This window comes from Schistocerca americana, chromosome 4, assembly GCF_021461395.2.
Source record: "Schistocerca americana isolate TAMUIC-IGC-003095 chromosome 4, iqSchAmer2.1, whole genome shotgun sequence".
Taxonomy (NCBI): domain Eukaryota; kingdom Metazoa; phylum Arthropoda; class Insecta; order Orthoptera; family Acrididae; genus Schistocerca; species Schistocerca americana.
This window is the reverse complement of record NC_060122.1, coordinates 778,871,371-778,894,783: the sequence shown is the minus strand read 5'-3', so window position 1 is coordinate 778,894,783 and position 23,413 is coordinate 778,871,371. Positions and strand designations below refer to the sequence as shown.

At 38.8% G+C, this 23,413-nt stretch overlaps 1 protein-coding gene across 1 annotated transcript in view; it reads right to left on the bottom strand.

Annotated features, from left to right (window-relative positions):
- Positions 1-897: 897 nt before the first annotated feature.
- Positions 898-23,413, bottom strand: part of LOC124612858 (JNK-interacting protein 1) — a 125,288-nt gene continuing 102,772 nt past the window's right edge. Inside the window, exon 6 of the mRNA XM_047141288.1 lies at positions 898-1,080. Within this exon, the coding sequence (XP_046997244.1) occupies positions 898-1,080 (183 nt within the window). The remainder of the gene's footprint in view (positions 1,081-23,413) is intronic.

The window sequence follows — 23,413 nt, the reverse complement described above, 5'->3', positions numbered from 1 at the left end:
TGAATGCATGATAATTTCAGCAATCAATTTTTTAATATAGCGATCATAACAGTTTCAGGGTCCCCCCCCCCCCTCCCCCCCCCCCCCTTTTTATTCATTTGAATTGTGTTCCACATTGGTTTGACCAGCAAAAGTTAAGGTCAATATATAAGTCAAAATTTATCAGTGTTTTATCTTTATCAAAATTGAAATTTTGTGTGTGGCTCGAAAGTGCTGTTTCTAGGGTAACCTATGCCCGATTTTAATCAGATCAATAGACAGTACGAAGCTTTGTAGTATACATTATAGTGTAGTGTTATGTATTCATGGTTTTTCCATATCAGTACAGAACGTGAAACTATCAGTTCAATAGATTCTCTGGTTCTAAAATTTTACTATATTATGCAGTGTTACTACATGTTGTTTTGCATGAATATACATCAACTTGTACAGGGAAGAAACTCAGTTAATGCCTAATTAGGCTGGCAACCGTATTATTATCAAATTGGTAGCATCTTCAGTGTTGCTTTTGGTACATACTGACGTGTAATTGCATTTTGAACTTACTTAACGGATCATTGTTATTACAGAGTGGATGTAAGTCTGATTTGCCACCATTCAGGTACACGCGGTCAATATCTATACGAAAATCCTGTCTCGTAAGGTGAACCCCGCTCACTTACCATAGTACAGGCTTTAATGAGTATAGTGTGCCCCACGCGCACGTTACACACCCACTATTTCCAAATGACAAAATGGCAATATGCAGACTCAAATAGCAACAGTGGACTACAAATAAAAAATGACAATCATTAAATAAGCTTGTAGCAACCACAATACCAACATGAAAAACAAAAATGATATGAACTTATGCACCAACCTAAAACATTACATCTTTTTATTATTTACTTGTAGTACTTACCCAACAGCTTCAGCAACAGGTCTTGTTGACTCTTGACCCATGAAGACATGACAAGCAAACCGCTGGAGCTGCGGATGTTTTGTAATAAATCCCATGTACCGATGGTCTCGTGGATGAAAAGCGCAGAATGAGACATTCTTCAGAGAATAGAAATAGTCATGACATGGTGAATCCATAGGCTGTAAGAAGATTAATTAGTTTTTATTTTATTGTACATGAAAGAAGGAAACTTACAGTTTTCACCAATATTATTATCTTACCGAAGGCATAATGTTGTCAGGACGATTATTAGGCACATGTGTAGTTTAATAATAATAATAATAATAATAACACTTTATTCAACACTGAATGATTCACTACATATCCATAGAAACAGGTTAGTATTCTTGATATGTAGCACAATAATACATTCTTCTGAATACATCATCAATTAACAAAATGGTTAAATTACAAGTAAAATGGTTTGCTTAACACTATTTACATATTTTTCAAAGCACTTCTTATTCTGCGTATACAGACATGTTCAAATTATTAGACTAAATGATTATTTTTGATACTCTTAAGTTTTATGGTGCAAAATTAGGAGAGAAAAGTGTAATAATTGACTTGTTTTAATGGTTTGATTGATGCCATGAATTTTCCCTTCCAAGCAACTCACAGATCACTGAATTTCTCACATTTGGTAACATTTGTCATTTTCCCTCCATATTGTGTTGGTGTTAGCTGTCTGTATACATGCTTTGAAACTGTGTTTATAGTAATGTTTTATGTATCTCTGGAGTAATTCAGCTTGCTACACTAACAAGACATTATATAGGTTGTGAACTTGCATGTTTTTAGCTACAGGAATATATCATGGAGTTTCCATAGAAAGTGAGGTTGTGGGGAAGACAAAAGGTGTTTCACCTTGCCTGTGGTAGCACTTCTTGCTGAAAATCATTATACACAGCAAAAAATTGCTGACAGAAAGAAAATATCACAGAAAACTGTCAGCAGGATTAAACTCCCAGTGCAGAAAGGTGGTGAATACACGCCAAATAGGAAAGGAAAATGTGGATGTAAAAGAAAAATCAGTCCTAGAACAATGAGAAGACTTACAAACGTGGCAACAGTGAACCATAAACTTACTTCTACAGACATGAGCCATCAGCTGAAAGGTTTTGGTGACGGTGAGGAGGAGGCTGTTTGAATGTAGTTTAAAGGCATGCCGATCAAGGAAAAAACAGAAAATCACACCTGTCATGAAAATCAAAAGATTGCAGTGGGATAAAAAACTTCAGGAGTGGACAAATGACGACTGGGATAAGGTATATGCAACGATATGGTAAATTAAGTGGGTCTGATCTCTAAAGTTAGGAGTTTTTGCTTGAAATTGTGATGTTTTATTGATACTTAAGAAATGCACATCTGAATTTTGGTACTGTTGAGGACTCCTGTGTTACTATTCCCAACTTTTCTAACTTGCAATTTTGTACAGATGCTTCAGGTATGCTTCAGTGATGAATCTGTATTCACTGTGATGGAAGAAAGCAGCCAGTATGTTCATTGCAGACCTGGAGAACAGTTCAGAGCTGAGTGTGTGCAGCAAGGTGTGAAGCATGCAACTTACATTAAAGTCTGGAGGGACAATGAGGCAAAAACAACACAAACAAATCTTTGAAAAGGAATTTTTCCCCCAAATAAATGAGTGGTTTCCTAATAAAGGCGCCATTTTTTATGCATGATGGGACACCTTGCCACAAAGCCAAAAGTGTTTCTAAGTACTTGGAAGAAAAACAACCTGAAATGTTGCCCTGGCCAGGGAATAGCCCTGATATGAACCCAACTGAAAATTTATGGACTATTGTCAAACAGAGGATTAGGAAATTTACAACAACCACCAAACAAGATCTCATGGAGAAACTAGAGGAAATATGGTGCCATCACAATGATATTAAAATATATGTGAAAAGTTAATAGAAACTATGTGAAACAGGATAAAAATGTTGATTAAGAATGAAGGCATGCGTACAAAGTATTGAACATACAAATATAATCTGTATGTGGGTGTAAATGTGTAATAAATGTAAAGTTTTGAAAAAAAATGTCTTTAGTCTAATAATTTGAAAACATCTGTAAGTATGGTATTCATCTGATGAAAGAGATTTTGTAACAGGAATTTCTTTACCTGAAATTTAAGCTTCACTGTGGCTAGGATCATAGCTTTACTGGGCAGTGTGTTGGCTAACTTTAAACCTGCATATTGTGGACTCTTTTCATAGAGTGCTGTTCTGTGGCTGCTGATGTAAAATTTTTCTTTATTTCTGGTATTGTACTGATACAAATGAGAACAATTGTTGGACTACAGTCTTTTAACATGTAATATGGCTTTTAGAATGGAGATGTTTACTATGGTTAGCAAACCAGTTTTTGAAAAGAAGCCACGGCATGATTACTTATATTTTAATCCACTGATGAGTCTTATAGCTCTATTTTTGGAGTAGCAGTAGCTTATTTAGATTTGTTTTGGTTGTTACTCCACAAATTTCTAGTCTGTAACTCAGGTGAGAGGAAAAAAAATACACTAGCATGGCTATCTTTAAAGTGTTGAACTCCAATATAAAGGTAAAATGTTAGTTAATGGAAATAAAATTGGTTTGCTGGGATGTTTAGAATCTTTTCAATTTTCCAGAGATAAGATAGACTTGACTAATTTATAGTTTGTATCTAGTTTATATTAAGTTATATCTGTATAATTTAAGAATAGATGAACAAGATTAAAACAGCTACAGTTTTGTGCTACTGTCAGGTTCAACTGCTCACTCATTTTCACCCATATTTGTCAAAAGTAGAAAGATGAAAATGCTACACACACCTAACCATCATCTTCATGTCAATCCGGGAAATAAGCAGCTCCTTTGAGGTAAAGTAAAACTTAAATTTTGTTTTCCCAAAGCATTTAATGTAGCCCATAATTGCAACCCTTTAATAAAGATCTGTGATAGCTTGATGCAATTTTTAGTTGAAAAAAATATAATTATTGCAAAAAATCAACATTTTGGCCATACTTCCAGTTGCACATGCACACTTCCTGAATTTCATCACCAGCCTACAGCTTTCTTCAAATCAGTTACATGGAAGCATAGTGGTGAGAGGTTTACCATAAAGAAGACATGTTAGGTTGCAGTCAGGTGCTGTCTGCAACTTAAAGTGTTTTCTTGTCTTCTTTACAGTAAGTAGCACTCTGTCTTTTCCTACATTTTAAGCTCTGTTAGCTGTTTCTTTATATCAGCTATGCTTATTACTATGTCCTCGAAGCAGGAGTCTGTGCAGTGATATAACAACAATATATTTGTATGATTCTCCAGAGTGAATATTTCTTAATGTAAAGTTTAAAACTTCATCTTTACTTTTAGTTTCTTTTGCAGCCATTCCAGACTGGTCAACAAGTAACTGGATAGAAGAGTTAGACCCACTTAGCAATTTTACTTATGACCAGAATTGTCTCAGGTTCATGGCAAACTCTGTTGCTAAGACATCACAGTGGTAGCTGTAGTAAGCTTCATGGATCAATATTTTTACAGACACATGAATTTCTATTAACCTTTGTCTGTTGTCATATGCACATCCTCTTTTCAACCAAGAGTGCAACAGCCTTTGCTTCCTCAGAATTTTTCAAATTTCATTGTTAAATCATGGTGGGTCTTTTCCATCCTTACTTGGCACATATTTTTCCAGAGCATTATTTACAATCTGATTAAACTTTGCCTAGAATTCCCCACATCCATTGTACTGGAACTAAATGATGTCAATTCATTGTCTAGGTGGGATGCTAACAATTGTGTCTGCTATTTCTAGCAGAAGTACTCTCCTAGTCTTCTTGATTGATTCACTAAATTTAGTAACAAAAGTCATTATGACAACATCATGGTCACTAATCCCTGTTTCTATGCTGATGTCATCAATTACGTCAGGCCTGTTTGTAGCTATGTCTAAAATATTTCCATCTGCCATGGGCTGTCAAATTAGCTGTTCACAACAGTTTTCGGCAAACATCTTCAAAAGAACTTGCAAGACTGTTGTGGGTACACCCTGCAATGAATCCACACATGTCCCAGTCTATACTTGGTAGGTTAAAGTAACCCACAACTAATATTGATATTTCTGCACTACTGATCATAGACTTTCTGCCAATGACTCTAGAACCATCACAGCAGAATGAAGTGACTGATAGAAACATCCAACAATTAATTTTATTTCACCTAGACCTGTTATACATGACCAGATAACTTCACTGTCACATTCAAATTCGGCCTCAGTAAAGACAATATTGTTGCTAGTTGCAATGAACACACCTCTTACTATGGCGTCCAATCTGTCTTTTTGATATACATTCCATGAATTGCTAAATATCTCAGAGCTTTCTACATTGGGTTCCAACCAGCTCTTGGTTCCAAGAATAATTTCAATGTGATAAGTAAATTCAGGGACTTTGTTATGAATGCTTTGATAATTTATGGATAAAATTTTGACAGTTGAAGTGTCTTTACTATGGACATGATCCGATATCACTATCTGCAAGTTGCCTGGTGAGCGTTCATCAGAGATTCTCAACCTACTGCCTAGCCTAGAAGACCCCATGTGTACTCCACAAGTACTCTGCTACCTGAATAGATGCTTCCTTTGTGTAGTGCACCCCTGACCTATCCAGCAGAGTCCTACAATTCCCCAACCAATAACACAGATCCAGAAATCTGCAGCCAAGACCATACAAGAGTCAAAAGAGTCAACAAAGCCTTCGGTAGAGATCCTCCTCACAGCTCCAAACCAAAGGAATTCAATTGACTCTGGGAATAATGCTGCAAATTGTGAGCTCTGCTTGCAGTCTATGTGTGAGGCCAACAGCCTTCACCACCTCCACCAGATGCTTGTATGAACTGAGAATGGGCTCAGAACCCAAGTTACAGGTGTCGTTGGTGATGAAATAAGCCACAACTTGCAGGTGACTGCATCCTGCATGCTTGATAGCCACAGGTGATGCCTCCTCCACAACTCAGCTGAGACCCCCCAGCAGACCTTCTGAGTGCAAATGGCCTTTTTTTGTAGTCCTGAGTGCTATCTGCCTAAGGGGCTATATAATGTGCCTATGCTTAGTGTTGGATCTCCTGATAACTCTGATAACTAGTAAATGCCCCTACAGCCCCCCCCCCCCTCCTCCCCCATGTGCCTGCTTGGACCCTACTGATGGAATGACCACCTGTCCACTCACAGAATGATAGTGCTCCAATATCTGCTATAGTTACGAAAAACTCGTTTGCGCCCATTGCACAAGAGAAACACCGACAAATGAAATTATTGAGAGAAGACGAGACAAAACCAAAAGTTTATATCTTTGCAGACAGCCATGGACGAGATTTAGCCACTATTCTTACGAATATGCAATCTAAATTTTCCGTTACTGCCACAGTAAAACCTGGGGCTCCTTTCCAGCAAATAATTAAAGATTTAAGCCCTCAACCAAATGATGTTTGTGTAATTATTGCTGGAGCTAACGATGTTTATAAAAATGAGTCGAAAAATGCAATCACAGCATTGCGAAATGCACTGGAAAGAATCTCGCCAAGAAAAACAATCATCGTTAGCATCCCACATAGACATGACCTAATAAACAGTTCATGTGTAAATAATGAAATCAAATTCACAAACAGAATGTTTCAAAAGGTATGCAAAGCATTCAAGGACGTGAAGTTTTTGGACAGTAATTCCGAAGAGAGAAACCATTTTACTCGGCATGGAATGCACAGGAACTGGCTAGGAAAACGTGTACTCGCTAAAGCATTATTAGCAGAAACATTCAAACTATTTGAAAACACCACTCCTCCAATCATTCTAAAAGCACCTGTGCCCATTGAAACTGTACCATTGGAAGAAATACATACAGTGTCGTCAAAATACTCCTTCAAACCTAATGGAACAGCTGAAGGGAAGACTTCATATGCAGCAGCACCTGTATGTGAATCAACACAAACAGGTCTTTTATACAAAAGCAAGACAGCACCAGCAGTTACAACTCAAGTGGGAAACGTTAGTCCACCGCCAACTTGTGAAGCAGCAGCATTTAAGGAGGAAGAACAGTCATCAATAGCAGAAACAGCAACACCAACCCCCACAGGATCAAGTGTACAAGCAGACAGTGTAGAAACCTCACCAACAGGAGATCCACCCTCTATGGCAAAAAGGAGCACAGTAGTGACTGCAGCTGCTCCACATAGGATGTGCCTGAGATCAAGAAAGTCCTCAGCTGCAAATGGGGATTTTTTATGGTACTGGGGCAGAAGGGGGAAGGTTCCAATCAGAATGTAAGTAATGTAGTTAATAACAACAAATGTGGGTGTTACCAGCACAACAGCTCCCTCTTCCCTGCAGAAAACTGTTCCTGTAATACTGGTATGTCAAAAGTAATAAAACTCAGTCCCAGCAATGGTAACACCATAACTAATCATGTAATTAAAAATGAGCTCAAAATTTTTCACCAAAATATTCAAAGCCTGCTCTGTAAGTTAGACCAATTTATTGTAAATATTGATGAACCAACAGGCGCAAATTGTGCTCATATTCTCTGTCTGACAGAACACCATATCACTTTTGGCATTGAAATGCTCAATATACCAAATTATGTTTTAGCTACCTCATTTTGTAGAAAGCATATGTGCAAAGGTGGGGCAGTTATTTATGTGAAAAACAGCCTGTCCTTTAATACAATAGATGTAGAGAAATATTGTGTAGAGAAAGACTTTGAGGCATGTGTCACAGAAATAGTAGAAGGTAACAAGAAACTGGTAATCGTAGCAGTATACAGGGCTCCATCTGGTAATTTTAAAGTATTCATGAAACAATTAGATTCTGTGCTATTGTATCTCACAAGAAAAAATAGGGACATTATAGTGACTGGAGATTTTAATATAGATTTCCTAGGAAGCTCATCTTCTAAGACAGAGTTTGCAAATTTAATGCATACCTACAACCTTGTCTCCACTGTCAGTTTTCCCACAAGAACTACTGCCACTTCCAGCACTCTAATAGACAATATCTTTGTAGATATGAGTAAAACTAATCACATCAAAGTTGAAAAAGTCATAAATGGACTCTCTGATCATGATGGGCAAATACTCACAATTGACAACTTTAATACAAATCAGAACAAAGCTAGTGCACAGTGGAAAACCATTAGAAACATGAATGAGGAAAATATCCAAAAATTCAAATTATGCATTCGGGAGACTGACTGGAGGTATGTTTATCTTGCAAATGATGTTAATACAAAATATAATTTATTTACTGATGAATTATCAGGTATATTTGAAAATGTCTTTCCAAAAAAGGTCTGTAGACTACAGAACAGGCAATCAAGCAAAAAACCATGGCTCACCAAGGGCATAAAAATATCATGCCAGAGAAAAAGGGAACTGTATATAATATCTAGAAAATCCAATAATCCCCTGCAGATGAAATATTATAGGACATACTGCAAAATCTTAACTAAAGTCATTAAAAAATCTAAAAGTATGTGCATGCAATCTGAAATTAACTGTTCAAACAATAAAATCAGAACGATTTGGAATGTAATAAAGAGGGAAACAGGTACTGCACCATCTGACAATGAAATATCTGCTGTCCTAAAAATTAACGATTTGGAAATAACTGATAGTAAACAGATAGCAGACACATTTAACAACCACTTTCTAAGTGTCACCTCTCAGATAGGTTGCAGTGGTGACCTAAGAGAAGCTTTAGATATTCTGAAACTTAACCTCCCACAATGTTTTAATGATATAAATGTAACACCCATAACTGTTAATGAAATAAAAAAAATAATTCACTCATTGAAAAGTAAAGGATCTTCAGGTATAGATAACATCTCTAATAAACTGTTGAAAGCCTGCAGTAATGATGTAAGTGTAGTACTTGCTCACATTTGCAACATGTCTCTTTATGAGGGAGTTGTTCCAGAGAGAATGAAATATGCCATTGTGAGACCTCTTTTCAAGTCTGGCGATGCTACAGATGTAAAAAATTATTGTCCTGTCTCTCTCTTAACAACATTCTCAAAGGTTCTTGAAAAGGCAGTGTATAACAGGATTGTGGCACATCTTGATAAACCTAATATTATTAACCACAGACAGTTTGGTTTTCAAAAAGGGGTTTCCACAGAGCGTGCCATATATTCACTCACAAATGATGTCTTGGAGTCTATTAATAGTAAGAAGTCACCAGTTGGTGTCTTCTGTGATATTTCCAAGGCCTTTGATTGTGTAAACCACAAGATACTCTTGGAGAAGGCCTATCATTACGGAATCAAAGGGCCTATAGGTAACTGGCTAAAATCATATCTTCAAGACAGGAAACAAAAGGTGGTTCTACATGGCTGCAACAAAGGATCTCCTAATCTAGTGGATTCTGAATGGGGCAAAATTCAGCATGGAGTTCCCCAGGGATCTGTCCTTGGACCCTTGCTGTTTTTAATATATGTTAATGATTTACCCCTGTCCATTAGTAAAAATTGTGAATTCACAATGTTTGCTGATGATACAAGCATTGTCGTTGATGGTCAGTCTACTGCTGATCTGGAGACTGATGTTAATGATATACTCAGAGAAGTTACAGCTTGGTTTTCAATAAATTCTCTTTCAGTTAATATTAAAAAAACTAATTTTATACAGTTCCACACAAAAAATAAAACTCTAGAAAGTATAGTAATTGCTCATGACAACCAGGAACTAGAACAGGTGCAATCCACTAAATTCCTGGGGGTTCACATTGACAGTAGGCTCAACTGGGAACAGCATGTGTCCCTTACTTTAAAAAGGCTTTCATCAGCAACTTTTGCTCTAAGAATAATTACTCATTTTGGGGACATCAACATTTTAAAATCGTCTTACTTTGGGTACTTTCACTCATTAATGAGTTACGGAATAATATTCTGGGGTAATTCACCAGCCTCAAAAAAAATCTTAACTGCTCAGAAGAGAGCAGTCAGAATCATGTGTGGGGTTCCTCCACGAACCTCATGTAGAAAACTTTTTATACAGTTAGGTATTCTGACCACAACATGTCAGTACATATACTCTCTGATGAATGTAGTTAATAAAGACTATGCTCAGTATGAAACAAATTGTTCATACCATAACTACAATACTAGAGGTAAAGATGATCTACATGTTGAACTAAAAAATTTAACACTTGTACAGAAGGGAGTAAAGTATGCGGCTATAAAGACTTTTAATGCATTGCCTAGTTATATTAAATGTACAATAGAAAATGAAACGCTGTTCAAAGGTATGTTAAAAAAATACCTGCTCGACCATCCACTGTACTCGTTAGATGAATTCTTTTCCAGAAGTAATGCCCTCCCTTAATAATAGATGTATTTAGTCTCTTAGTTATTAGATGGATGATACAATATTATGTTAATGTTATAGTGTTAATGTTATAGTAATAATGTTATATTGAGAATTGCTATACTAGTTGAATGACAGCTTGTAATATCTATATCATTGAATTATATTACTATTCTGTAGCATTAATTGTATTTGTACAATTGTATTGACACGTTCCACATCCAGGCGAATCACTCACATGTACGGATCTATGGAATATGCATACCAAATAAACAAATAAAATAAAAATAAAGGCAAGATGACCATCTTATACATTGGCCTTCTGCCGCAACTGTTAGGAACATGTTGCCACCTGCCATATATCCTGCAGTGAGGGCAGATCAATCATATTGGTTATACTGAGAGATGCCTCAGCAGTAGCGCCCATGGACGATACAAGTGACATCTGATGTGTGTCATGCAATACTACACACCAAACCTGCACTCTGAAGATGACTCATCATAGCCAAAAGCACATTCATTTCTTTGTGAACTACAGCTAGCTTCTTGTGCATTTGCACATAGATTGCACACATCCTACCCATACCAGTATTACTAACTTAATAATCAACTATAAAAGCACAGACAGAAACCTACATACGTTAATTGCTAACATCCTGTTGTGTCACCAATGGAGGCTGATACCTTATGAACTGTGAAGCTGACCGTTCAGCAGAAACAAAAACTGCATTACATACTGTCTGGCGACACTTTACAGTTACAAAAATGTGAGAATAAACTTCTTAAATAGAGGGAAAAAAAACAAGAATTAAATAAAGATCCAGAAACTAATAACACACAGAAGCAGCTAAATATGTAACTTGCTGTTTTTCAGGTGTGTACCAGATGGCAGTATGAGCCTGACTGATGCTTACTAGGCTCAAAACGAGTGGCCACTACCTCTTCAAAACTAACAAATAAGTAACTAGTGTGCCACTGAGAGCCTGAATTTATACTTTGTTACAAAAAAGTGAGAGTAAACTTCTTAAACAGAGAGAGAGAGAGAGAGAGAGAGAGAGAGGGAAAGAAAAGAAACTTGCTGCTCTCCAGATGTGTACCTGACCACAGTAAGAGCCTGAGTGATAAGTATCTCCATGTCTGAGTGATGTTTACATAACTGGGCATTTTTAGAAAATACTAGCTTGTCACTGAAATATGTGAAGCACAATGGAAGCCCCTTAGAACCCTGTCCAAGAAATGTTGCCGCATCTGGGCTGCATTTTTAAGCCCAAAAAGGCATCTAAGACCTCAAAGAGTTCAAACAGCTTTATCACTGCAGCTTTAGGGATGTCATTGGTTGCTTTTCAGCACCCCAGCACACTAAAAATGGTCACATCCACCAGATCAGCAGTGAAATGCTGAATGTTTGGTACTGGGTACCTGTCCAGGCTTTTTTGGGCATTCACCACACTGTAATCACCATGAGGATACCATGAACCATCGTTCTAGCATACTAGGTAGAGTGGTGAGGACCAAGGACTGTCTGTGTCACACCATGAAGGTGTCTTAAGCATGTCCGCATGTCCAATGTTTTGTGGGATGCTTGCAGTTCACATTCTGTAGCCTTCAGAGTCTCTTCTAACACACTGTTTTCCATACATAACCTGGTAATTTCATGCTTGACTGTTGCATAACCACCTTCTGTGTTATGGAACTCAGAAACCAAGTTGAAATTGTAGGACTCCCACTTTCCCGTTTCATCATGCGATATAGAAGTATTGAAGCTGTCAACCTTATGAGAGGTGCTTGTTGTCGAACAACCCTTTATACCAGGAACAGCATGATGAGCAATGAGATGTATCAAGCAACCATTCTGTAAATCCACAGTCAAAGTGGCTCATGTGAAGAAATCTATGCCCAAAATTAGTTGTGAAGTGTGGTAAGTCCAGTGTCTTGTGACCATATGTGCATATGATGGAATTGTTGACTGCCATTAGAGGGACTGTACTGGCTTACTTGGCATCAGGAGAGTATGTGTCCAGCACTGTGCTGACATCCAATCATGTGTTGATTAAAAACACTAAGCCTGAAGAACAGTTAGTGATGAACATCCTCTGTGATGTTGCAGAGTGTAGTCACACTGGAGGTAACAGTGTTGATGTCATACTGCAGTTAGCAGCACAATGAGTAGACCTACATGGCTCATATATTAGAGCATCAATGGTTCCTCTGCAGTAGATGCTGTAGATGGATGTCACAGTTTGTTGCACCTAAACCAGACCACATTTGACATTTGGCTGTGAACATGGTGTCGTGCACTTCATATCCTTGTAACCAGAATGTCTGTCTAACCAGCAAATGTCTGGCTGAGGTAGTTCATAACAGTGAGACTGGGGCGGAAGGGCGTGGGGTGTATCTACACTATCTATAGCCATGATTCATAATTGCAATGTCTCTTAGCCAGGGGCAGAAGGTTTGGAGATCCTTGTTTTCTCTCGATGGTTTTCAGGCAGAGGTGGTATTGCAGTGAACCATTGACATGTAAGACTGGCCTGGGACAGATCGACTGTCTTCAAGAGGAATGATGACTGTTGTGGCTGTCACCATGATGCATGAGTCAAGGGTGGTGTGTGCCCTATTGGCAACCTGGAGCAACTAATATAACATCTTTCCTTAGTGAGCAGTCAAGGTTAGCCAAACTTGTCATAGCAGGCTTTGTTGCCAGATGTGTAGTAGTAAAGTGTCCAAAATGATACTGGGTGCAATCATTCCATGCAAATCTCTCCAGAATTCTGGCAGTAGCTTGTGACCACACCACATCATAAAGGATTGGTTATGTCCAACATGAAATCAGCATCATTTTGAGAATGTTGTTGGCATTTTGGGTAGGGGGTGTAAGATAATATCAGACACCAAAGAAATTGGCCTTGATCAAGGTTACTGATTACTAAAGTGAGCTGCTCAATGTTATTACAGATTTGTTGTTGGGTGAAAATGTTTTCCATGATTGCAAGCCAAATATTGATGGTAATGAAAACCTTGTATCGCTATTTTGTTAAATCTTGCAGGTGAAATGAAAAAGGTTTATTAAAAGATAATTAAAGTGATACAGAAAGGTGCCACATGTGTAGCTGTACAGTAGAAGCCCAGTAATTGACAGATTACATAAATCTATGCACTTTCAAATCTCTCTTTGATTATGAAGTTACTGGTTACTGGAATTACAAGTTTTCACAGAAAGATGGAGTTATGAGGTTTTCATTGCCTACCATCAATATCTGGTTGGTTGGACAGAAATGGCAGAGCCTGTAATTCTATACTTGGTGCAGGAGGACTGTGAGAGTCAATGGCTGGAAAGTCTGTTGCTCTTGTATGTGGTGCTGACTCAGTGGAGGGACTGGATCCAGTAGCATGTTCAAGATGAGTTTAATGTCACTTAACACTGCAATGTTATTTTGTGAACCTTTGTTCTATGGTTGTGTGTGTGTGTGTGTGTGTGTGCGTGTGTGTGTGTGTGTGTGTGTGTGCGCGCGTGTGTGTTGTGTATTTTTGACAAGGGCCTTGTTGGCTGAAAGCTTTTCATGTGACAGTCTTTTTGTTGTGTCTATTGCAAGTCAGCATCTCTGCTACACGATGAGTAGCAACTATACTTTTCATAATATTGTTCCATTCCATCCTGGATTTTCCATTGTTTTAAACAAATTATTGGTATGATAATATGCATTTTTATCAAAAATTATGATTCAAGTGCATCAACAAGCTAACAAGAACAGAAAGATTAAAGAGCATCTCAAAATTAAAGAAACATTGCACTTATCACATCAATTAGTCAATAATGTCACTCCCACAAAACAGCTCCATTGACACGCATCTGTGTAGAATCTAAGAACAATATTCTGAGCTCAAACATAATGAGATTTTTTAATGTCAACTAACATGAACTCCAGTCATCGACCACGCAAAATGCAACTCGTACTTCTCTCAGATAACACATGGATAACTATGGATCAAATCAGTCAGGTAGATTTTGTATTTCTTGACTTCTAAAAAGTATTTAATTCAATACAACACTAAAAATCATTAACAAAAGTATGAACATTAGGGGTACAGTAACACATGAAATTTGTGATGTATATTTTTGGTAGGAAGGACACTGCATCAATAGATGTAGAAGTAACTTCAGTCATGCCCCAGGGAAATGTTTTGGAACCCTTGCTGTCCACATTGTATATTAATGATTTGGCAGACAATTTTGCACATGAGGCGATCATCTATAATGAATTGAAGAAAGCAGCACAAATATCTCGTCAGAGCTTGATAAGATTTCAAGTGGTGCAAACATTCTTAACTTGCTCAAGATTTGCTTAATGCAAAAAATTTATATCCCATTCATTCACGCGTTCATCATGATCTGTATATCCCAGCAAGAAGAACCTTCAGGGATATGGAACAGGTCAAGGTATGCATTAACAAAACAAATTTAACTATAGAAACTTTTTTCTGTATGCTGCATTAACAACAACCTATCAATATAATTAGTGTTATTCATGCTTATGCCAGCTAATCTGAATCATGTAAAGTATGAAAGAGAGCTGATATTTTGAGGAAAAAAATTGCCTGCCTTCTTTGAAACACTAAATAGCTGCTATTTATCTACTGTTAGTAGTTACATGTTTACCTGACTGCAAAGCTATTTTTCAAAGAAAATGTTTACCTACATATGGAAACATTGGGTTCAATTTACGGTACATTACGTCTCATCATGCAGCTTTAAAATGAACACTGATACTTGCAATGTAGCCAATACAACTTTGCAGTCCTTGAATCTAGCAATATAGATAATTTGGAGGGATTATTGCTAACAAGGTTTGTTTTTAATGTTCTTTTGATTTGGAAGACGTTCCAAATTTCTTGCTTTGTGGTAGTAGGGAGCTTGTTGATTATCTTCCCAACAGAGTACATAACAACACTCCAAATTCTATACAAGACAGCAAATTCTACATGAAAATCATTCCCATATCTTGCATTATAATTCTGTAAATCACAGATCAACTGAAACTGATTTTTTTTTGTCATCAACAAAAATAATTAAGGAGTAAATGTAATGGTAAGTGAAAGTAAGAATTCCAAGATAATTAAAAAAAGTTTTTGTAGAATGTGCAGTGATATACCTTATGCAATATTCTCAGTACTTGTTTCTGAGTAATAAGCACTTTATTATTTTTACTAATGGAGAGTTTTGGTAGAATGTAAATAATTTAGCCATAAAGATAAAAACTCACAGAATAGTAGAGTCAATCACAGGCAGGTGAACAATAATGAAAACTTTGCTAGCTTCTGGACAAATCTTTTTTTGAGTTAGAGGGTGCCCAAGCACACACGCACACACACAATCACACACGTGGGTGTGTGAGTGCATGTGTCCACACGTAGGCTTATGCATGTCCATACATGCACACACAAACACACACACACACACACACACACACACACACACACACACACACCACACCTACATACTGCCTGGTGGATGCACAATGCCAGGAGAGCAGTTTGGCAGATGAATGAGGATGGGGTTGGATATTGTTACAGATAGCATGGGTAGAGGGAAAGAGAGGCAGCAGGCATGAAGCAGGTTTTGGGGGCAGGTAGCTAGCAACTTTGAAGGAGGCAGCCAGTTTGCTGGCTACGAATGTGAGAGAGAGTATTGGCAGCTGCATGGGCTAGGCATGTGATGCACAGGTGACGAGTCAGTGGGGAGCAGTGCATGATGAAAGTGACATGGAGATGTGAATTGGAAGGTGTGATAGGACAGAGGACGGAGCAGCCATTGGGTAGAGGGTGTAGGGGGTAGTCAGTTAACAGGGACTGAGACTATGATGATTTTGGGAGTGAAGGATATTTTGCAAGGATAACTACCATATGTGTAGTCCAGGAAAGCTGATGATGGAGGAAAGACTCCAGATGGCTTGGGTCATGAAGCAACCACCGAAATAGAGCATGATGCATTCACCTGTATGTTAGGTCACTGGAAAGTCTATTTTGATCTTGGCCAGAGTTTGATGGTGGCCACTCATTCTGATGGACAGGCATATTGGCATAAAAGGATGTGCAGTGATTGCAGCAGAGTTGGTATATGACACTGCTACACTCACAGGTGGCCAGGCTCTGATGTGTAGGATAAGCCTGGGATGGACTGGAATATGAAGTGCTGGGTGGGTGGTTTGGATTGGTCTTGCATCTGTGTCTTCCATAGGGATACAATCTGTGGCATGATGGTAGATAATTGAAGTGCAGGTGAAGGATGTGGTTCAGTTGCTCCAGTCCAGGGTGATTCTGGGTGATGAGGGAGGCTCTCCTTTGTAGCTGATACTTGGGGGGGTGGTGGGAGAATTAGGTGTATGTGAGGATATGGCATGGTAAATCCGTTTGCAGACTATGTTTGGGGGATAGTGCCTGTATGTGATGACCCTCTTGAGACCTTCAGCATTATGGGCAAGAGAGTTTTCGTCACTGCTGATACACCATCCACAGAATACTAAATTGTACGGGAGGGATTTTTTGGTGTAGAAGGGATGAAGCTGTCAAAATATAGGCACACTTGGTAGTTAGTGATTTAATATGAACAGAGGTGTGGGTGGAGCCAATAGAGAGGTGGGGATCAGTTTCCAGTAAGGTGGTGATTGTGTTGAGGACCAGGTGTTGAGATTGTGAAGGAATGAGGATACAGTGTATGGCCCTGACTTCAGATCATGAAGATATCATTGATGGACCTTAACAAGACAAGGGGTTTGGGATTTTGAGACACTAGGAAAGTTTCCTCTAGATGGCCCAAAAAAGATCGGCATTGAAGGGTGCCATGCAGATGCAAATGAGCATGCGTTTGTTTTCTGAAATGTTTAAGCTTTCTCTTTTTAGCACAAAGTACCTTAATCCCAGTTGCTATTGATCCCTTATCTCTGCTTCTGTTTCAGCTTTCCCTTGTTTATATTAAGAAAAAACAAGACTCATTGTGCTTTAGGAATATGTAAGAAAGGTTAAAATTTTCCATCTACATTTTCTGCTCCATAGTTTTTCTCCCCAGTGTTCTTCCTGTAATTTATCTGTAAACAACTTGACTGAGTCTGAGATAGTAGTTTTCTTCTGTAATATGTACCTTGTTGGTGAACACATATTACTGTTAATATTTGACCGCCAAGGCTGGATAAATCACTGAGTACTGGCTTTACAGACATCACTGTAGGTTTTTGGGTCTAAAATTAAATTATAAATGGCTGCTTTTAATATTCTGACTGCAATTTCATTGAATCACAAGTGGAATCAGTCAACTCGTACAAACACACGGACGTAATAATGTGTGTGAATATAAAATGATATGATCCTGTTGGCATAGTTGGAGCCATTTGACTCACAAAAATAGTTGAGTTTAATAATCCATTCAGATATGAAATGGTATGAACACAATGGCTCATTCATAGGTAAAACAGGTTGCAGACTTTGCTTCAATTATAAGATACTGGGAAAATGCAATTGGCCTATGAAGAAAACTGCTTACAAAATACATGTGTCACCCCTCCTAGAATATTGGTCGAGTGTTTGGGACCCGTACCAGGTAGGACTAATAGGAGCTATTGAACATGTAGAAGGAAATGCAGTATGGATAGTCAGAGGTTTGTCTGATCCATGAGAGAACATAACAGAAATGCTGAAAATATGAACTGGTAGATAAAAGACAACTAGCCCATGAAAATTACGTGCAGAATTTCAAGACCCAATATTAAATGAGGCAGGTGCTTCATCCATCTACACACAATACCATACATGGCCACATGCTGACTATGTCAGTTACAAACTGCTGCTCAAATTGATCACTTTATCCTTGTCTCACTCTCCTACACATTCAAACATGTCTGGACACAGAAAGGAAGGCAAAGTGAAGGAGAAGCCAAAGTCTCAATTGCTTGCTGCCATTGTGGAGCACCTGGCAGTCAAGGTTCTCAAGCCAACTGGCACCGCAGACTGGAACAAGATGAATGCAAAGAGGAAGGAGAAGTGCTACTACTGCCAGAGGCTTGGCCATGTTGCCAAGTACTGCAGAGAAAATGTGGCATGTATGAAGTGCATGGAAACACATGACAATGTGCCAACCTGAGCCACTGCAGCTGCAGCTACATCACCAACTGGAGCTGTGAAAAGAAGAAAAGATGAAGAAGACCCGCTCGCAAGGCTGCCAGTGAAGATGGGGTGGCTGCCAGTGGCACTAAACAGGAAGAGATGGCTGCTGCCACCTTCCCCCTGCCCTTCCCCCTCTCACTCAAGAGGGGACCACCACCCTCAAACTGCCATTGCAGCAGAGAGGGCTGCCTCTAAGGCAGATGTGAAAGCAGTTCAACACCAGCTGCAAAAGGAGCTGAGGGCACAAAAAGAAGAAACACCCACTTGCGCTATCTCTCTCCCAACAGGGCTGAGGGTGGGGTGGATGTCACCAATCAGTGGATGTCTCCGTGGCCACTGCAGAGATGCAGGAAGCTGTGGAGGTTATCGCAAAAGAAGAAGAGGAAGAAGAGATGCCTGCTTGAGCCTCCCCAGAGCCATGGCCATGCAGCAGACTGCTCCTGATGCAATCTGCACCCAAGAGCCAGTAACACAGTGAAGGCAGCTTGCAGAGCTGCCTGGTTGTCAGTGCTCCCCAGAGTGTGAGTTGCAGCAGTACCACGTACCTGCCTCCCTTCCAGGCATTGGCAGTTTGGTACCAGTGGTTGACAAGACAGTTTCATCCCTACAGGATGGCATCTATACCCATCTCCTCAGTCCTTAACCTTTCATCCCTCCTGGTCAACCTACACCTCCTTTCCCCATCATCCCTATCCTTTCACCCCTGAGCAACAAGAAACACTGCTCCAATTTCCTTTTCCTTGAATCCATCAAGTTAATCAATGCCAGGGCCATCTTCACCCTGGTGTAGTGACAAAACATTGTTGGTGTTGTGAAGGAGACTGTTCATGTACAGGAGGAGATTTTCCACAGTGCCAACTGTCAGGAGGAGGAGGTGGCCACCACCATAGTTAAACTTTCTAAGCAGCCACTCAGATGGTCTGCTAAGGACAGGAAAAAGAAGAAGAAGATGAGGCTCTAAGCTGGGTACTCATCACCATTTATTTTGTCATAATCTGATTTCAGATCAATCCATGCTGATTCTACAAGAGAGGCCATGACAAATGAACTAGACAAGACAAGCAGGAATAGCACACTAGTGTTGTGTTTAGCCTATGCCACCTCAGGCCTGGGTAAGGCTTGTCCTTTCAGTTACTAGTGGCGAGTGACTCAGGTATCAGCTGACCAGCCAAGACAGAGCAGCAACAGGGAATTAACCAATTTTGTGACATTTTATGAGATTGTAACCAGAAGCAAATTATATAGTTTCATCTGTGCAGTTTGGTAGTTTATATTTTGAATTTCTGCATATTAATTTAATATTTAGTGGTCAAAGTTCTTGTATATTCATTTGCATCAGAATGTAAATAATTTTGTCACATTTTACAGGTTCCTAATGAGGAGCAAATTGTTTACCCTCACCTGTGTGCTTTGGTAGTATAGTTTTGAATCTCTGCATGTTAATGTAATTTACTAGACACAGTTCTTGCATTTTTGTCAGTGTCTGTAATAGAGTTTCATGGCATTTGTCAGTAATCTTTTGTTTGTCTATGTAGTGCAGTTTTCCACTGTCTTTAGTATGGATAGGGCTGTGATTGCTGTGTGTGGATGCGAGCTAAGATGGTGACCTTTCATCTCAGCTCCAGGCTGTGTTGGCATCAGTTACACAGCTTGAGGCTGGGGGGGATGGACATCACTGTTTTTTTCTGGCCATAGGGAACCTATGGATGTGCAGCATGACCCACGAGTCCACTGGTCAGCCTGCATCAGTGGCCAGCCCAGTTACTGCTTGCATTGAAATTGACCCCTCACACATGGTAGAGTGAGAGGATGCGAAAGACTTTCCATGGGCTGAACATAAAGTCTCCCCAGTTGGTCTGACAAACAGGTTCCTGGTGCTATCTGTGGCTGACATTGACATATGTTCCTCAGCCAGATGCAGTTGTTTGTCCAATTTCAGAGGAATCCTCTCAGTCTGCAAGATCCAGGCAGTCACAGAGAGTGGGATAAATTGCAGACCTCTGGTACACTGCCAAGTGTAGGGTGTAAATCAGAGTATCAGATGGTTCTGTGACCTGTAGGATGCAGATTTCCTTACTTATATGGTGGTAGAGTTTCAGGCTCTGCTAAACAGGTCAGGAGTCTACTACATGCAGGAGGTGGCTACATGGGTGATGGGGACTGTGTGGCATGGACTGGGTGGTTTTTTTAGGTTAGAGAGCCTTGAGGGCAGACAGAAAGGCCTTCTGTCTCAAAGGGTGCAGTATGGAAACAGGAAGAGCATAGAGCTATGAACCATCAATAAGACAGTTGTAAATTGTCATAGCTGTGTTGGGAAAGTACAAGAGCTCCAAGCTATAATAGAAAGCACTGATGCTAAAATTGTTGTAGGCTCAGAAGCTATCCAAAGCTGGTGATACATTCTGCAGAATTTTTTGCAAAGGACCTAACAGTGTTCAGAAAGAACAGGCTAAATACAGTTGGCAGTGGTGTATTAGTAGCTGTTAGAAGTAGTTTATCTCATAGCAAAATTCATGTATATAGTTCCTGTGAATTAGTGTGGGTGGAGGACATTCTTGGCAACCAGAATAAAGTAATAATTGGATCTTTTTTGAGTCACCCAACTCAGATGATACAATTGCTGAAAGATTCAAAGAAGACTTGAGTGTAATTTCATGCATGTATCCAACTCATACAATTATAGTTGGTGGTGATTTCTATTTACCCTTGATATATTGGTGAAAATACATCTTTAAATCTGGAGGTATGTATAAAGCAACATCTTAAATTGCGCTAAATGCATTCTCTGCAAATTATTTTGAGTAGTTAGTTCATGAGCTCACTCAAATAGTAAATGGTTATGAAAACACACTTAACCTCATAGCAGTCCTGAGCTAAAAATGAGCGTCAAACAGATACTGGGGTTAGTGAACACAGGGTTGTTATAGTGATACTGAATAACATAACTCCCAAATCCTCCAAAAATAAACAAAAAATATATCTATTTGAAAAAGCATATAAAAATTCACTTCTTGCCTTCCTGAGAGACAATCCACACTCCTTCCAAATTAACAATGTAAGTGTTGACCAGATGTGGCTTGAATTCAAGAAAATAGTGTTGACAGCAATTGAGGGATTTATACCAAATAAATTAACAAACAATGGAGCTGATCCTCCATGGTACACAAAATAGGTTGAAGCAACAAAAAAGGATGCCAAATTTAAATGAACACAAAATCCTGAAGATTGGTGATCTTATACAGAAGCTCAAAATGTAACAAGGACTTCAATGTGAGATGCCTATAATGGATTCCACAATGAAACTTTGTCTTGAAACCTGGCAGAAAATTCAAAGAGATTTTGGCTGTATGTAAAGTATGCTGGCAGTAAGAAATATCCAATGCCTTCTTTGCACAATAGCAGTGGAAGTTCTATTGATGACAGCACTGTCAAAGCAGATTTACTAAACACAGCCTTCTAAAATTTCTTCACCAAAGGAGACAGTAAATATTCCAGAATTCAAATCAAGAACAGATGCCAACATGAGTAACTTAGAAATAAACATGCTCAGACTTGTGAAGCAATTTAAATCATTTAATAAATTCAAGTCTTCCGCTCCAGATTGTGTACCACTTAGGTTCCTTTTGGAGTATGCTGATGCAATAGCTCCATACTTAACAATCACATACAACTACTCACCTGATGAAAGATTCATACCAAAAGACTGGAAAGCTGCCCAAGTCACACCAATATTCAAGAAAGGCAATATGAGTAATCCATTAGATGACAGACTCATATCATCAACGTCAATGTGCAGGAGGATTGTGGAACATATGGAACATATATTATGTTTAACCATTATCAATTACCTCAGAGAGAATGATCTATTGACATACAATCAACATGGATTTAGAAAACATTGTTCTTGTGAAACAAAACTAGCTCTGAAATGTATCACACTTGTACCAAGTGTGCTGACAAAGGAATTCAAATTGATTCCATATTTCTAGATTTCCTGAAGGCTTTTGGCACTGTACCTCACAAGCAGCTTGTAATCAAATTGTTTGCTTATGGAATATTGTCTCGGTTATGTGACTGGATTTGTAATTTCCTGTCAGAGAGTTCATAGTTCATAGTAATTGAAGGAAAGTAATTGCATAAAACAGAAGTGATTTCTGGTGTTCCCCAAGGTAGTGTTATAAGCCCTATGTTGTTCCTTATCTATATAAATGACTTAGGAGACAATATGAGCAGCCGTCTTAGGTTGTTTGTAGATGATGCTGTCATTTATTTCCTGCTAAAGTCATCAGAAGATCAAAACCAACTGCAAAACAATTTTGGTAAGACATCTGTATGGTACAAAAATTGGTAATTACCTCTAAATAATGAAAAGTGTGAGGTCAACCACATGAGTCCTAAAAGGAATCTGTTAAACTTCAGTTACACAATAAATCAATCAAATCAAAAGACCATAAATTCAATTAAATACCTGGAACTTACAATTATAAACAACTTGAATTGGAAAGAACACATAGAAAATGTTGTGGGGGAGGTGAACCAAATGCTGGAATTTATTGGCAGAGCACTTAGAAGATGAACCAAATCTGCTAAAGAGAATGCCTACACTATGCTTGTCTGTCCTCTTTTATAGCAGCTATGCTGCACATTGTGGCATCCTTACCAGATAGTATTGACAGAGTACATCGAGAAGGTTCAAGAAAGGGCAGCACATTTTGCATTATTGAGAAATATGGGAGAGAGTGTCACAGACATGATGGAGGACTTTTTCCTCATTGTGGTGAGATCTTCTCATGAAATCACCAGATTTCTCCTCTCAATGTGAAAATATTTTGTTGCCATCAACCCACCCACATAGGGAGAAACAATCATCGTAATAAAATAAGGGAAATCAGGACTTGCACAGAAAGATATCGATGTTTGTTTTACCTGTGCGCTTTTGGAATCTGAAACAACAGAGAATTATTGTGAAGGTCATTCAATG